The following is a 15232-nucleotide window of genomic DNA, read 5'->3' as shown; positions in this document are numbered from 1 at the left end:
TTCGCACAAATCAAACAACCATTAATCATCGCAGCACACGAACAATTTTGGGTATTTTGTCACAAAAACAAAGCAATTTACTAATTAATGGTTTCAACGTTCGACGAGTGGCAGAGTTCACGTTTGTAAGAGAAGCGCTCGGAATGGGAGGAGCAGCAGTTGAACGCAGGGCTTGACCCGGAAGTGGCCCCCAGATACGCCCGAAAAAGCCATAAACTTGTGCCCCAAGATGTTATGCAAGATGTCAGATGAGTTATGGAGAATATACATCGTAAAGAAGCGAAGGTTATGAATGTAAGTTAGCAGCGAAAATTGAAATATATAATTAAGCTATTTGGAGTTGCCTGAGGGGAATACAGCACGCTTACTGATATCACCTCAAAAATATGGCATAAAAACGAAGCTATTTTGTTGAATTAGAACTAGAATTATAAGAGAATTAATTAGTAGTAATAATTAGCTGAGAAGTAAGTTTGATATACTAATTTACGTCTTAGTACTTTTTCAAGTTACTTATAATAGGGTTATTTTTCTAATGCATAATAACAATATTAAACGGTTTAAAATATTTTTGATTGATAGTCTGGTATTATTAGAATTATGAGTTATTTTACAAATTATTTTCTATTTCATTAAGCAAGTTTAAAAATCCCACAAGCATTTATTTTTATATTCTCTCATAATTGAAATCACTTCCCAGCTCCAGTTATTAAATAACTATTATCAGCTATACTGAACACAAAAAATTATATCTATTAATGCCCAAAGTTCAAGCATCTTATTGAATAATATTTCATGCTTTTGTGTGTATATTTCCACGTATTTATTTGTTCTTGGATATGTTTTGTTTTCCCAATGTCTTGTGTATTGTTCATTAATAGCTGCAAAGTGATGCTGGCAGAAATTCGTTCTTTGTTGCTAATGATATTGTCAGTGGCGGGGGCTGGTACCGAAGATACCTTTGGATTTATGTACACATATATGTCGTGTCATGGCAGCATCAGGTGTATTATTGATTCTTGCGCTGGGCTTTTGTTCGCATGGCTTTTATTGTCTTTATGGCATAATAATAAACAGCATTAAATAGCATTACATTCGAGTTTCTTTGGGAGTTCCGCCTTTGGAGAGTCGAACCAAAGAGGTCACTGGGCCGGGTAAATGAAGTGTAATAATAATTAATAACATGTTGGGATAGAGATGGATTCCCGGGAATTATCCTGGGATTTTGGGCAATCTCTTTTTGCAGTCATCACTTGGAATTCACTGACAGTTTAATTAAATCGGTTCTCTTGATTAGACTTTATTTTTAGTTTATTATTTTGTTTGCGCGCGCTCATTAGGCTTTATTTTTATAACCCCAAAGTTGTATAAGTACTCCGAAAATAAATCTCTATTCGCGGAGCGAAGATTTCCTATTTATAAAAATGTAAAGACATAATGGCAGCCAATTAGCCGGAGCTTTGCCTGCCCACTTCCGCTTTGAGCGCGAGTCCATTACGCCGAAACGGATCCATCAAGCTAGAACTTATCGCCGGAGAGTTTGTTTGGGTCAAGTACTCGGAGTACTCGGAGTGCTCGGCCTTAGAGTGTTGTGCTGAAATTGTTTTCATTAAATCCGCACAGCTCACAAGGTGGCGGGAGGCGGCGAGTGCTCATTAAAAGTCATTGGCAGGCGTGAAGTGATTAATCGGGCCGTGGATTTCAGTTGACAAAATTGATGACTTCTAAACGAGATCCAATCTCCGCGTGGGTGGTCCCCGAACTCGCATATACGTATGTACGTATGTACATGCATATATCATTATACTTTCGATTCTGAAGCCCAGGTGAAACCCAAGACGGCCATTTTTCACGGCTAAGACTTACAACAGTTAGTTGGTCAATGGGTTATTATGATAATGAACTCAATTGCTGCTGCCCCCGGAGCTTTGTTGTAATTTGCTTGGCCTTGGGACGCGGGCTAGAAGATTTCACAGCCAAAAGAGAGAATAGACGGACGGGCACAAAGACCCGATGAACGCGATCATTATTACCACGATTATTACCATGATTATCATTATGATCGCAGCGATGGAAGAAGCAGCAGCAGCACACACAGCTGGCCGGAGGTCAACGCGGTTAAGAAAATCAAGTTTACAAAAGCCAGGCAATTACAAAGGCACACGGAAAATATTTATGTGATTTTTTAAGATCTTTTCAGAAGTATTTAGTTACTGCAAAATAAATCTAAAACAGTTTTTATTATATTTAAATCATACATAGATGATATTTTTGAAATTTTCATTGGATTTTCAAAAGGTTCTTAAAAGTTAATTTGAATAAAATAATAATAAACTTAAATTCACACCCACTAAAATCTAGATAACATTTAGTATTTTATTTTAATTATCATTCTTTTAAAAATGAACTCTTTTATATAATTAAAACAGTCATAAATTATATATATTTTTATATATATTAAAATCGATTCTTTCTCTCCGTGCATAGCCGAGAGTCAGAGCAGCTTCAGGTTGGTTTCCAGCCACTGCCAGTAGCCAACTTTGATAAGAATCGCGTTGGCTAATTAAAAGCGACCACCAGGCGTATGAGCAATCGGCAGACAGACAGCCAGCCAGCCAGAAGAGTGTGCCCAAAGTGAATTATGTGAATTCACTTTTGATTTGAACCTCAGCCGAGCTCTTCGAGCGAGTTCAAGTACACGTAGACAACAATTTTTTGTTATATTTATTTTTTTCGCCGAAGGCAAAGCGCACAAGAAGCCAATTGCCCAAAAGCACTTGCCATTCCACCAAAAAAAATCCATCCAACCGAAGCCATCTATACCCAGTGATGCGAAAGGTACATTTTATTACGTAATATAATGAAAATATGAAATTATTACTCTCCAATTAGCTTAAATAAACTTAGTTTTGATAACAAAAATATAAATAATAAATATATACAAATTCTGTATTATTAATATATTGTAATATATTACGAAATTATAAAATAAAATAAATATAATCAATTGTTAAGTAAAATATTGTTTAAATATTGTTCAGTAAAATCATTTCAAAAATAATATAATATAAAAAATGTTACACGTTTCATTCTTTTTGTTATGTTAATTTATACATCTTCTTAAAATGTATTTAATTATTTTGTAGACCAGGCTATAGTCGGTTTGAAAAATTTACATAAATACCTAGAAATACTCCAACATACCCAGCAGTCCCACGGCCACGGATCTACCCTTAATGATAGCGTTCTGCTACTGTAAAGTGTTCACTGGCTCATTGATTACGCTTCGGCCAGAAATCAATCAACAAGGCAAACAGTAACAAAAGGCATTAGATCTGACCTTCCTTGGAATCGAAATTTTATGTGCGCGAACTTGAGACATTGGACGTAATTACTGTCAAAGCCGGAATCCGCAACGGAATTGAAATTCGCGACAAAGTGCCTCGAAAAAGTTTAACGACTCGCGCCAATTTGTGGGCACAATTAGGCTTAACGAGTGGAGCAATGGGTCCCTGTACATGGATTTGTTTTGCAGAGATAAGCCAGGCAGTAAATGGCACGTTTTTGGATTAATTGTATTAATTGTAGCAAAAGCTAGCCCGAGGGCTTCGATCGGAACACGATTTGGTTAATTAAAGTCACCAGGCGAAGAGTGTAATAAATTTAAGAATGTTAAGCTTTAAATTCAGATTCTGTGTTCGGTTCACTTAAAGCCACACGATTTATCTTTATTTCGGAAACATAAATTTCTTGAAAGAATCCAAAAGAACATCCGAATTAAATAAATGAGTTCAACTTTTTAATGAACCACAGAAGTAAAAGGCAAACTTGGAGCAACTTATATATTAATGTAGGATTTAAATGTAAAACTGAGGTCAAACACGTGTAACAAAATTTCAATATAAACAGAGACAACTTTCATTGCAACTTCTATGAAATCTATTTTAATTCTTAATCTGAATTTTGTATTTATTTTAAAAGTTCATTCAAATAAAGCAAATACAATACAATAAACTACAATAAAATAAACATCAAAGTCTATAGTATCCTCTTATTTTATAATGCCCTAATGTAAAATGTTATAAATTCTTTTTATGTTCTTTCAAGTTGCCAATTTAAAAAAAAACAATTTTAACGGCTTCTTTTTGATAAAGTCTGGCAACATTGGCTATTGACCAAAGTGAATGGCAGCTCTAGAAGAAAAAAGAAAACAGCTTAATAGCTACTCTTATTATTTTATAAGATATATACCATAGGATTGATCTTAAACTGTATATATCATCTATACTTTTAATATGTATAATTGTTCCAACGGTGGCAGCACCACCGATCCTATCGATAGAAATATCGATGCTGGACAATATCTTACTCTTTCTAAAAACGTCAATACTATCGATAGTGACATTACCTATTGTCTTAATTTTTTATTGTTACCTTCGGAGTGCTACAATAAATTCGGTTAATTTAATGCAATAGTCGCAATAAGGCCCTAAATTGTCAACCACAGTGCGATAATGCCGGCGGTCGAGGAGACACAAATCACAACGTATCTCTCAAAGGTGAGGCCCCCGCAGATGAGTCATAGCCCCATTCTCTGGGATTTGCCTTTTTTATTGTCCGGATTCTATTGCACGCAACGCAATTGACCAAATAATTAATTATTTATCCATTTTAGTACAAATATGTGGGAGCCACTAAGAAGGATGTTATGGATGTGATCACGACATACCGCAGCTTGACCTACGACCTGCAGACGTTCAGTAAGTAGCAGCTCCCAGGTTGAAAGCCAAGATAACCCTCAACGAACTTTTTATTTCCAGTTTTCAACGATGGCAACTCCAAGAAGTTGTTCACCCTCCAGGGCACTATTCCCGTGGTCTATAAAAGTAAGTACAGCAACCTATAATACCTCACATTTGTTTATATTGTGATGTAAACGTTTTTTCTTTGTATCTCAGATAACACCTACTACATTCCCATTTGTATATGGCTGATGGACACACATCCTCAGAATGCGCCTATGTGCTTCGTTAGGCCCACGCCCACAATGCAGATAAAGGTGTCCATGTACGTGGATCACAATGGCAAGGTCTACTTGCCGTACCTGCACGACTGGCAGCCGAACTCCTCCGACCTACTGTCGCTAATCCAAGTGATGATCGTCACCTTCGGCGACCATCCGCCAGTCTACTCAAAGCCGAAGGAGCAAATTTCATCGCCATATCCGCCGAACTGTGAGTATTCTGAATGAATTTTCAGAGTTTTCCACTTTCACATAATCTTATCTTAATCGGAAACAATGGTTATTCCGTTTGTTTGGTTGTCTTATCAGTATCTTCTAAAGCTTCCCTGATAACCTTTTACCTGTTTTATTTATTTTTTAGCTTTCATGCCACAGTCGGGAGGACCGAGCGGCAGTACCTCGGCTTTGCCATATCCCACAGCCGGTGGCAATTTTCCGCCGTATCCCACTGGCTCCGGTTTCGGACCCTATCCGCCTGGAGGCGGTGGTTTCCCTGGGCCAGCAGCCGGACCCTATCCGCCCTACATGAATTTCCCGCAGCCAGGCGGGGGTAGTGGTGGCTACCCACCAGCTGGGGGCTATGTAAGATTCCATCATCGATCAACAAAATCTTTAAAAGCAAGCTAAATGTCTGTTCTCCCATAGAACCCCTCATCCAATGCTAGTTCCACGGGAACTATTACCGAGGAACACATCAAAGCATCACTAATTAGTGCTGTAGAGGATAAACTGCGCCGTCGCATCCAGGAGAAGGTTAATCAGTATCAGGCTGAAATCGAAACGCTTAATCGCACCAAACAAGAGCTAGTTGAGGGCAGCGCGAAGATTGATGCCATTATTTCGCGCCTCGAGCGCGAACATGTAGACTTGCAGAAGAACATCAGTGTGCTGAAGGACAAAGAGCAGGAGCTGGAAAAGAGCCTGGAGGCGCTGGAGAACGCCGAGGCCATTGATCCGGACGAGGCAGTGACCACCACAGCGCCGCTATACCGACAGTGAGTCGTGATTTCTAAACGGGATGTCTAAAAAAGAGATATAATCTCTCATCTACCCTCACAGATTACTCAATGCCTATGCCGACGAGGCTGCCACCGAGGATGCAATCTATTACCTGGGCGAGGGCCTGCGCGGCGGTGTCATCGACCTGGAGACCTTCCTCAAGCACGTTCGCCAGCTGTCCCGCAAGCAGTTTATCCTGCGGGCCACCATGCAGAAGTGCAGACAGAAGGCCGGACTGGCCGGATAAGAATGTCGCATGGCTGGCCGTGATCTCTTATTGGATTGCGGGGGAAAGATTGTGCACGTGTAGACGATTAATATGTTAGCGTTAATACATATATTCGACATTGTTTTAAGCTCAAAATTGAATCTTTGAAATTGAAATTACAATAAACGTAAAGAAAGAGAAGGCCTCATGTTGTACGTTTACGCCCACAGACTGCTTTTATGTTTATTTTATACGCGGAATGGTGATGATTAGCCTTAATTTCATACGTAAATACCGACGGTTAGGAGCAGGAACACGATGCCAAAGCCCAAGAATATGGACGCACACAGGCTAATCAGCAGTTCCTTGATGAGTGAACTCTCCTTGGAGTTATCCTTCAGGTTCTTCCGCGACACCACGATGATGAAGAACCAAGCGGTGAAGAAAGTGCCGATGACCAAGAGCACGGTCGCAAGGTGGGGGAAAACGGCCGGGTTCACGGGCGAAACGTAGCGAGTCATCGTATCCATGCTGTATATCCCGTAAGTAGTTAGAGTTGCAATTAATTCAACAGATTATATGCCAACTTACATTGTTCTTTAGTTTCTATTAAATCTTGTTATTTTTTTGTAGCAAATTGTACGTGGCCCGGCTGCTAGAGTTGCCTTTCTCCGAATCGCAATCGGTGGACACCCACTATCGATAACGATGTTAGTCACGAGGAATCAAAATGAAAATTTTATATTGAACTATTTACAACAAACATTCAAATACTTTATAAATTAAAAAATAATTGTTTTAATGTTAAATTACACATATATAAATAAAATCTATAAAGTCGTCCTTCCTTGTAATAAAATTACTTTCACTAGATAAATGTATTTTATTTGCTTCTTAGCTTACTCCCTATAATTTTAATAGGCCTTGAACAAATCTAAATTTAAATTAATTTAAAAATTAAATTAAAAATAAAAACTAACGAGAATTATTATTATAAAATATTTTCAAAATAAAGCTTTTTTTGTGCTATCGATAGTTATCAAAACTATCAGCTGCCTCGATAGTCGTTCAGCTCGACGTCGATAGTACCACCTCTAGTACTCTTCCATCAACGTGCTCTCTTTTCTCAAAAAAACATATAATTATCAATGCGCAAGAAAAACGAAAGAAAAAACAAAGGAAAACAAAGACGCATACGATGGCCGATGTGGGTAGTTTCCATAGCACACTTGAGACAATCATAACATCTATTCCTTGATCTCCTGCAGCTGGAAGAACTGGATAGCGAACGCCTGAACGAGATAGAATCGATTCTCTACGCCTCGATCCACTACAGCGATGGAGCTGCCGAGCAAGGTGCTGCGGATCAGCTGATGCTGGAAAAACAGCCAGCCAGCGACCAGGATGCGGACGCCAGAAGCATGCCACCTCCTTCGATGCATAAGCAAAGGAATAACCCGCCACCAGGTCAGCAGTCATCCCAGCGTTTCGTCTCAGAAACGCGGGTGATCAACAATCAGGGACGGCAGAAGCCTCGCTACTGGATGGAGGGAGTGGAGGGGCAGGTGAAAGAGCCAGAGGAGGATCAGCGTGCGATACCAAACAAATCAAACACAGGTGAGTAATAAAATTTAATCAGTAGGGGTGGCTTTATAGGCTTGTACATATGTACATACATCTGTTGTGGTATAAATGCGCGATTATATGTATATTTAAATCGCAGTTTAATTTATTTTCAATACAATTGCTTTTGCTGCTTTTTTTCATCTTACTCTAGTGATTTTAGGGTCGATTTATTTAGTCAGTTCATGCTGGCGGGCTCCGATCCTCAAGTTCGATGGTTTTACGCTCAACTGCACCTAGGTCGAATCCTACCTTTTCCTAACAATCAACCTGTCTTTTGGAGTTGAACTTTCGATTCTACCCCTTTCAAAAAACATTTTTTGGCTTTCCTTCAAAATTATCTCTATCCCCCGACGATGACCTGCTTAATGAGACATTTGTCAGACCGCCTACAGGCGCTTATTGGGTGGTTAAGTCAACTCAACCACTATACCCTGGCACTGGCCACCGTGGACCTTATTTGCATCGTGTGCTTGCTTCACTACAAGCTTGTGTGGCACGGCAGTGATCTTTTCTTTTGGTGTGAGGAGTTGAACAGGCGACTTGTCGAGTACGTGCTCTCAGCCATTGTGCTGATTGCCACCGTGCACGTGATGGGCTCCTGTGTGGATGCCATTATCATCTCAGCCTTGGTCCATCGAGAGATGAATCGGCACAATATGCCACGGCAGCATTTCGAGGAGCGCTACCGAAGGTTCGTGTTTATGCGGTTGGTCGGGCGCCTGGAACAGGCTCTCAAGGTGCAGCAGACGAAGCAGTCTGAGGAGGGCCTGAACATGGTGCCTCTGGCAAATCTATCGGAGGCTCAGCAGCTAATCAGAGGGGCGATCGACGAATTTCGCACAGCGGTGCGGGTTCTGCTGTGGCCGAATAGATCGGATCTGCAGGCAGAGGCCTTTGTCATTTATCACATCAGCGAGGATCAGCTGGCGCAGCTGGTCGATCAAGGCTACAGCCTGGGTGATGTGAACGTTCAGGATATGGTCAATGCGCGTCTAAGTCATTTGCTGAACCCACCCTGCTATTAAAGTGTCCCCAAATTCATATGAGAATGTATGAGCAGTCTAGTGGTGGGAAGACTAGCGGGGGCACCTCTTTTCATAACCACTCTGGAAATCCTTGAACGTAGCAAACTTCTGGGTTTTATAATTTTTGAATTGTTAGCCTAAGGAGTTACATTGGAACTACTTGTTTCACAAGTCGGCAACGTTGGAGAAGTAGGCGTGGCAGGATCAGCAGCAAGGACCGAGGTTATGAGAGCCATCAAACCGAAGAGGAGGTTAAATTGGAAAAGCATCTTCAGTTCTCTGTCTCTGTGGCGTGTCACTACTGTATTGCTATAAAAGTTTTGGGTTTTACTTTGGTATTTATAGGAAAAAGTTTATACGTTTTTGATAATTGCTGAATATGTGTTTCCATTATTTCCCACGTAGAAGGTGGACTCTTTCCTTGCCTTAAGTAAGAGATACTGGTGCAATAAGATGATCTGCTGTGAAATATCTATAACTATTGTCATTGTATTTCTTATTCAACAATAGGAAATTCGTAGATTTGTTTATTTTGTTCCGTAAAAAATAACCAAAAGTGCAAACACATACAACTTTTGTACTGATAATAGCCGAAGCTATTGTGTTTTGGACTTTTCGCTTACATGCAAGTACATGTTGGAAAAATCTAAACAAATAAGGGGGATTTGTCTAAGGAGCTTAATTTCTTTCAGCATGCTTAGGGGAATTATCTATTCTCTATAGATATTTCCGTTCTGATCTTTAAAGCTAAATTCTGAGTGTTATTGTTTGTTCAAACAAATATAAATGAATACATACCCAATATTTTTTGTACATAAATATTATATAAATTTATGAAAATGCTCTTACGTATTCTTCTTTAAAAATATATGTATATTAATTATCAAGATGAAGCTCTTTAATATAATTTCCTATTTTTCCTGCAGCTCCTGAAAATCCACCCGTTGTGAAAAGCCCACCTCTTTCGCCGAAAAATGGGGAAACGTCCAGCCAACCTAAAGCCCCAAACCATTCTCCAAAGCAGCAGCAGCAAAATGCACAATCAAAACAACATCAAAACCCACAAACCAATAAAAAGCAGCAAAATCAGGCTCAAAAGCAGCAGCAGCAGAGCCCACATCAAAAACAGCAACCGAAGCCGCAACAAAATCAACAACAGAAGCAGCAACAAAATAATCAAAAGCCAAAGCAGAATCAGAATCAACAGACAAAACAGGAGCAGAAGTATAAACCTTCGCCTCAGCAGTCGCCAGGAGTACAAAAGCCCAAAGGTCAGGCAATCAACACTGCCACCAAAGTAAACCAAGAAGCCTACGAGGAGGAGCGCTTTGACCAGCGGCTCCTGGTGGCCATCCCACCGAACTGCTCGCCCAAAAAGCAAAATAAACCGCAGCAGCAGCAGCAGGGCAAGCAACAGAACAAACAACAGCAGAATAAACAGCAACAGCAGCAAACAGGTCCTGGTCCCTTTGGCAAGGCCAATCGGAAGCTGGAGCAGATGCAGCGTTTGGCGGCCAAAAAGCAGAAATCAAAACAGGCCCAGGCAAATAAGAAGCAACGCAAGCAGCTCAACGCAGCACCGGTGGAATTTGTGGATTTGGCGGAGAGTGACATTAGCAATTCCTCCGATGATGTTGTGATTGTACCCTTACCGCCAGTACCTATCATTGATCTAGATGCCAGCGACAACGAGCAGCCTAGCACAAGTTCAGCTGCAGCTGCAGCAGCGACAGCCTCTGAGGTGTATCATGAGGAGAATGCCATGGATGCGGCGGATGTAAGGCTGGGCTTGTCGTGCATTACTGAACCCGAAGTGGGAGCGGTTACCGGTATTGTGCCACCCTCTATGCAGTCGCCTTGCAGTTCGGTCATGTCCAGCGATGACTTTATAGTCCAGAAGGACACCTGCCGACTGCAGGCCGAAAGAGAGAAGGCCAATGACGATGACCTGCTGGTGCTTACCGAGAATGCCATCAGGGAGGCTGAGATCGATCAGGAAAATCAGGCAAACATTGTGGAGGAGGCGGCAGCCGATCAGGAGACAAACCTTCAAGCACAAGATACCTCCTCGGAATACGAATTTATTCCGCCTTCTCGCCTTGATGAGATCAAACAGAACTATCGCGTGGACGACGAGCAGCAATTCAGGGCCCTGGACGTCTACGAGAGCGAATCCGATCTTACCGAGAGTGGCATCTATTCGAAGGCCAAACCCAAAGTAACGCCAACGATTATACGTAACGTAGACTCGCCCTCCGACAGCTCCGCGTCCGTGGAGGAGGTGGTGGAGCCCAGCGTACATAAGACGAAGCGTCTGCGCAAGCGTTCCTTTTCGGCCAACAACCACAGCCAGTCGGAGTCTGCAAACAACGAGGACGGCGGAAATGATTCAGATAGCGACGACGGTGTCCATTCCACCGGTGTGCCGGGCATTGCCCGTGGCATGGCCGTAGAGCGGTGCAAGCGCAAAATTCGCAGAATCAGCACCAGGCGCAGCTCCGAGGAGAATCCGAAGAAGGCGGCTCGAACTAAAAAGCCAATGCTATCGCCTAGCCAGGAGGCCAGCTCCGAGTCCGTACCGGAGGAAGAACTGCCGAGTGCCCGGGAAATTGCGGAGAGACTGTTGAAGCAGGAGCAGGAACTGGTCAGGGAGCAGCCATCTAGTAGTGACGCCCTCGAAACCGTTTCCATTGGCTCCGATGCAGGCTCCCAGGGCGAGGCAGAGTTTCAGGATGCCATGACTGATCGCATAGCGGCTGTGTTTGAGCGCATCGAAGCTCAAACCCGGAAACCAGCCTCTAATGACGAGGAACAGGATGCCAGCGGCTACATTTCCGACGAAGAAGAAGATTCTCGGGACAAAATCGTAGACAGCACTGTGGAGGAGACTATGGAAACCTCCAACGAGCTGCAGGAGGCTGATCCCGATGAGAACGATGAGGATGTGACAATGGAAGAGCCACAGATCCAAGTGGAGCGCAATTTGCCAGGCCTTACAGATGACGACAGTTTGCCAAGTGGCGGGCAACTCATTGGCTGGAACGAAGAGATGCGCCGCTTCTACGACGACAGTTGGAATGGCGAGCACTTCTCCGTCCACAAGCTGCACAGGTCCATGAGTGGTGAGTGCAGGGGAGACTTACCAAGAAAACTTATTGATATATTTTCCTTATATTTAGCACATCGGCAGGAATGGAAAATTAACAATGCGGATCGATATCCGGTGATGCGACCCCGTTCCCATGCCAAGTGCAACAATTGCGCCGAGATGGGTCATGTACGGTCCAAGTGCCCTCGTCCGAGGAAGCCACTCATCTGTTTCATGTGCGGCATCGTTGGACATGCCGAGCCGCGCTGTCCCAATGCTATCTGTTTTGGGGTAAGTAAAGGAAATTAGTTAAAATTATAATATATAATCATTTCCCATGATTACTCTTATCCTTTTGTAGTGCGGCTCAAAGCAGGCCATCTATGTGCAGCAGTGCAACAAATGCTCCTTCCACAGTCGCCTGGTCTGTCAGCTATGCAAGATGAGGGGCCATGGCACGGATCAGTGCCCGGACAAGTGGCGTCGCTATCACTCCACGGTAATAAAAACATATTTCCTGCAACTCTGAGGCAGTACATCTAATGCTCTCTTCCCGATTCCTCAACAGACTCGATCCAACGCGGAACTGGATAGCCATGTACAGTACAAGATGAAACAATGCAGCTTCTGCGCCGGGCGTGGCCATCTCTTCGAGAATTGTCGCCAGCGCATTGGCGACTTTCGTAGCAACAACTACACGAGTCAGATTGTATCGCACCAGAAGATCTACATGGATCGCAGTGGACCCCTAGGCGATCTCAGCGATCTGGGTAGCTTTTATGCTTTAGAGACTCCATTTTACTTCAAGTGGAGCATCTCAAAAATGCCCAAGAATAGCTACTATTCTCGGTTCCTTATCAAAGCGGCTTTGGCCAGGCCCCAGTCGGTCAAGCGAAAGTCGAGCACAGCTCTGACAGAGATGCCAGCGAAGGTATATTTTGCCCATGACTACGTCCCCAACGCTCAGGCGAAGGCGGCTCTAGGTGAAGCCCCTGCTTCCGCAGTGGAATCAGCTGACAAGGAAAAGGAAAATCCAGTCCTTGGTGAGGAGGAACCCAATATGGAAGCACCTGTAGAGAATGAAGCTGCACAGGATGCACCCCTAGAGGCTGAAGCGCCGGCTGACACGGACGAAGCCCCTTCCATTCAACGTGAGGAAATCACCAGCAATTCTCAGACTCAAGAAGCTGAGGAAACGATAACAGCTAGGCCACCTGTGGCATCCCATGAGCTCGACTCGGACTCAAATTACAGTTTCTCCGAGCACTTTGAGGTCCCCAGCTCAACGACCACCGAGGATAAAGGAGATAGTCTACCCTCCGACCATCCATTGGCCAATCTACCGGATGTCATACCCCTGAGTACATCCCTCGACGACGATTTCGAGGTATCCTCCAACAGCCGGGGCATCTCTATGTGCGTGAATGCCAGCAGCAGTGGCAAAAGTGGCAACATGCAACAGAGTGATGATATCGAGGAGCCTCGAGATATTCCATGCGAAGGAAAAATCATAATGGCTCGCGATCAATCAGAGTATCTTTTTAGTCCCGAGGGTCGGACCTTCCTGGCCGCCACCGCCAAACAGTGCCAGGTGAGCGTGCGCATGGACTTCAAGGACTACGGCTATGTTCTTGTGATCTATGGGTTGAAGGAACACCAGGAGGATCTGCAATTAAAATTGTTGCGACGCCACCAGGAAGTGAAGCGTAAGAGCATCGAGTTTCAGAGCCAGAAGCCGCCGAAGAGAATCGATGTGCTGATTCGCTTCTTGCGTGACGGAATCAACAGTCTGACTAGCAATCTTGGCAACGCCAAGAACCACTACATTCGCATCAAGGAATTGGAGGAAATGAACACTAAGAACGGCTTCAAGATGGCAGAAAAGAAGCGTCGCCAGTTGAACATGATCCTGGTGGGCCAAGCGGGTCTCGTCAACGGCAACACGCATCTGGATCAGTTGTTGGTCCTGTTGCGCCGCCTGGTAGACGATTTCTCGCCAGATGAGAACGCCACGCCTGAGCTGCGGAACGAGATCGAGGAGCATTGGCGCATGATCTTCACCTCATATCAGCATCCGAACTATGACTCGCTGATTAATAGCTACGGTCGTTTGGATCAGAAGAATCGTCTGCCTTCGCTGCACTTGGATCCCATTCTACTGGGATTGCAGGCCAAGAAGGCGCCATCATCGCCGACTAAGCGTGCTCCTTCGCCGGCTAAACGTGCTCCATCACCGACTCCGCCACCTCCGCCAGCCTGGCGTATGGCGCCGCCGCCGCCACCGACTAAGATGCCAAAGAAGAAGCAACGGCAGGCTCTGTTGCTGCAGCAGCAAACCCAGCAGCAGCAGCAGCTACAAAACATGATTAGGCAGCAACAAGATCAGCAGCAGTTGCAAAATATCATCCAGCAGCAGCAGAACAATCAACAACAGCAACGCTTGCAGCAGCAACAACGTCTGCAGCGTCAGCAGCACATGCTGCAACATATTGCGCAACAGCAGCAGAAACATCAGCAACGTCTGCAACAACAGCATAGACAGCAGCTACAGCAGCAGCAGCAGCAACACCAATTGAGACGACCACAATCCACACCTGTTATGCCCTTCAATAATCCCCAGCAACGGTCCCGCGCCGATCTGCAGCTCCGCCAGACCCTTAATCCAGAGTGCGTCAACCTGCTGGCCAAAATGGAACGCAACGATCAGGGCGGCAGCATTAACAAAGACGCCAACAAACCGTCCATGTTCTGGTCGCGCGAGTCGTTCAAGTACCTCGATGATCTGTTCAAGATGGCCTCAAACTCCGACACCGTGGAGCGCCTGAATCGGGTGCTCCAGCGATCGCAGCGTGGCCAGTTGTCGCACAACGATTACCGTGCTGTCATAAGGCTTCATACGCTTTTGCTCAACTGAGGAGCGAGCCCACCGGGGTCTGGGATTTGGGGTTTTCTTGGGGGGAACACTTTCATTTTGTTTAACAAATGCCAACAACAGATTTCACATCATTGGGTATCTGAAAGATATTACCCATATACCGAATAAATACATTACTGACTATTTTCGCAATTATAAAAAGTTTTCTTTATGGATTGGAAAATTATACAATTTTTCTTAAGGAAATATTTTAACAACTATAGTAAATATTCATTAATATTTACGACAGCCTCAAAAAAGTAGGCTTTATTGATAATGAAATTTTCTAGAAGATGACTAAACACTTGGAAAGCTTTTGCTGAACCCAACTCTATGATCAAAGTACAAC

General features: G+C 43.7%; 4 protein-coding genes across 4 annotated transcripts; 3 read left to right on the top strand and 1 right to left on the bottom strand.

Annotated features, from left to right (window-relative positions):
• The first annotated feature begins 4321 nt into the window (after window positions 1-4321).
• On the top strand, window positions 4322-6431 carry TSG101 (tumor susceptibility gene 101). The gene is made up of 7 exons (XM_020960239.2): window positions 4322-4559; window positions 4676-4760; window positions 4821-4886; window positions 4959-5234; window positions 5385-5605; window positions 5669-6018; window positions 6083-6431. Exons 1-7 carry the CDS (start codon window positions 4515-4517, stop codon window positions 6267-6269), a joined length of 1230 nt encoding a protein of 409 aa, XP_020815898.2. The 5' UTR covers window positions 4322-4514; the 3' UTR covers window positions 6270-6431.
• Window positions 6432-6443: 12 nt separating this feature from the next.
• On the bottom strand, window positions 6444-6957 carry kud (oligosaccharyltransferase subunit 5 kud). Its single transcript, XM_020960241.2, has 2 exons — window positions 6822-6957; window positions 6444-6761 (listed from the first exon to the last, which is right to left on the bottom strand). The coding sequence occupies exon 2, from the start codon at window positions 6758-6760 to the stop codon at window positions 6512-6514; it is 249 nt and encodes an 82-aa protein (XP_020815900.1). The 5' UTR covers window position 6761; window positions 6822-6957; the 3' UTR covers window positions 6444-6511.
• A 363-nt stretch (window positions 6958-7320) lies between these two features.
• Zcchc7 (Zinc finger CCHC-type containing 7) lies at window positions 7321-15036 on the top strand. The gene is made up of 6 exons (XM_020960270.2): window positions 7321-7437; window positions 7499-7847; window positions 9808-12003; window positions 12061-12260; window positions 12331-12468; window positions 12538-15036. The coding sequence occupies exons 1-6, from the start codon at window positions 7429-7431 to the stop codon at window positions 14881-14883; spliced, it is 5238 nt and encodes a 1745-aa protein (XP_020815929.2). The 5' UTR covers window positions 7321-7428; the 3' UTR covers window positions 14884-15036.
• On the top strand, window positions 8108-8905 carry LOC110189983 (uncharacterized). Its single transcript, XM_020960271.2, has one exon. The coding sequence runs from the start codon at window positions 8210-8212 to the stop codon at window positions 8879-8881; it is 672 nt and encodes a 223-aa protein (XP_020815930.2). The 5' UTR covers window positions 8108-8209; the 3' UTR covers window positions 8882-8905.
• Window positions 15037-15232: the final 196 nt, after the last annotated feature.

Source organism: Drosophila serrata, unplaced genomic scaffold, assembly GCF_035046125.1.
Source record: "Drosophila serrata isolate PLE 108 unplaced genomic scaffold, ASM3504612v1 contig_272, whole genome shotgun sequence".
NCBI classification, from domain to species: domain Eukaryota; kingdom Metazoa; phylum Arthropoda; class Insecta; order Diptera; family Drosophilidae; genus Drosophila; species Drosophila serrata.
This window is presented reverse-complemented; position numbering and strand designations above follow the sequence as displayed.

Excerpts from the sequence above, each read along its gene's own strand:
- LOC110189983 (XM_020960271.2), top strand. The coding sequence starts at position 8,210 with ATGACCTGCTTAATGAGACATTTGTCAGACCGCCTACAGGCGCTTATT.
- TSG101 (XM_020960239.2), top strand. The coding sequence starts at position 4,515 with ATGCCGGCGGTCGAGGAGACACAAATCACAACGTATCTCTCAAAG. Across the intron at positions 4,761-4,820 it reads CTACGACCTGCAGACGTTCA|TTTTCAACGATGGCAACTCC; the intron begins GTAAGTAGCAGC and ends TTTTATTTCCAG. Across the intron at positions 5,235-5,384 it reads ATCGCCATATCCGCCGAACT|CTTTCATGCCACAGTCGGGA; the intron begins GTGAGTATTCTG and ends TTTATTTTTTAG.
- Zcchc7 (XM_020960270.2), top strand. Across the intron at positions 12,261-12,330 it reads CCAATGCTATCTGTTTTGGG|TGCGGCTCAAAGCAGGCCAT; the intron begins GTAAGTAAAGGA and ends ATCCTTTTGTAG. Across the intron at positions 12,469-12,537 it reads GGCGTCGCTATCACTCCACG|ACTCGATCCAACGCGGAACT; the intron begins GTAATAAAAACA and ends ATTCCTCAACAG.
- kud (XM_020960241.2), bottom strand. The coding sequence starts at position 6,760 with ATGGATACGATGACTCGCTACGTTTCGCCCGTGAACCCGGCCGTTTTC.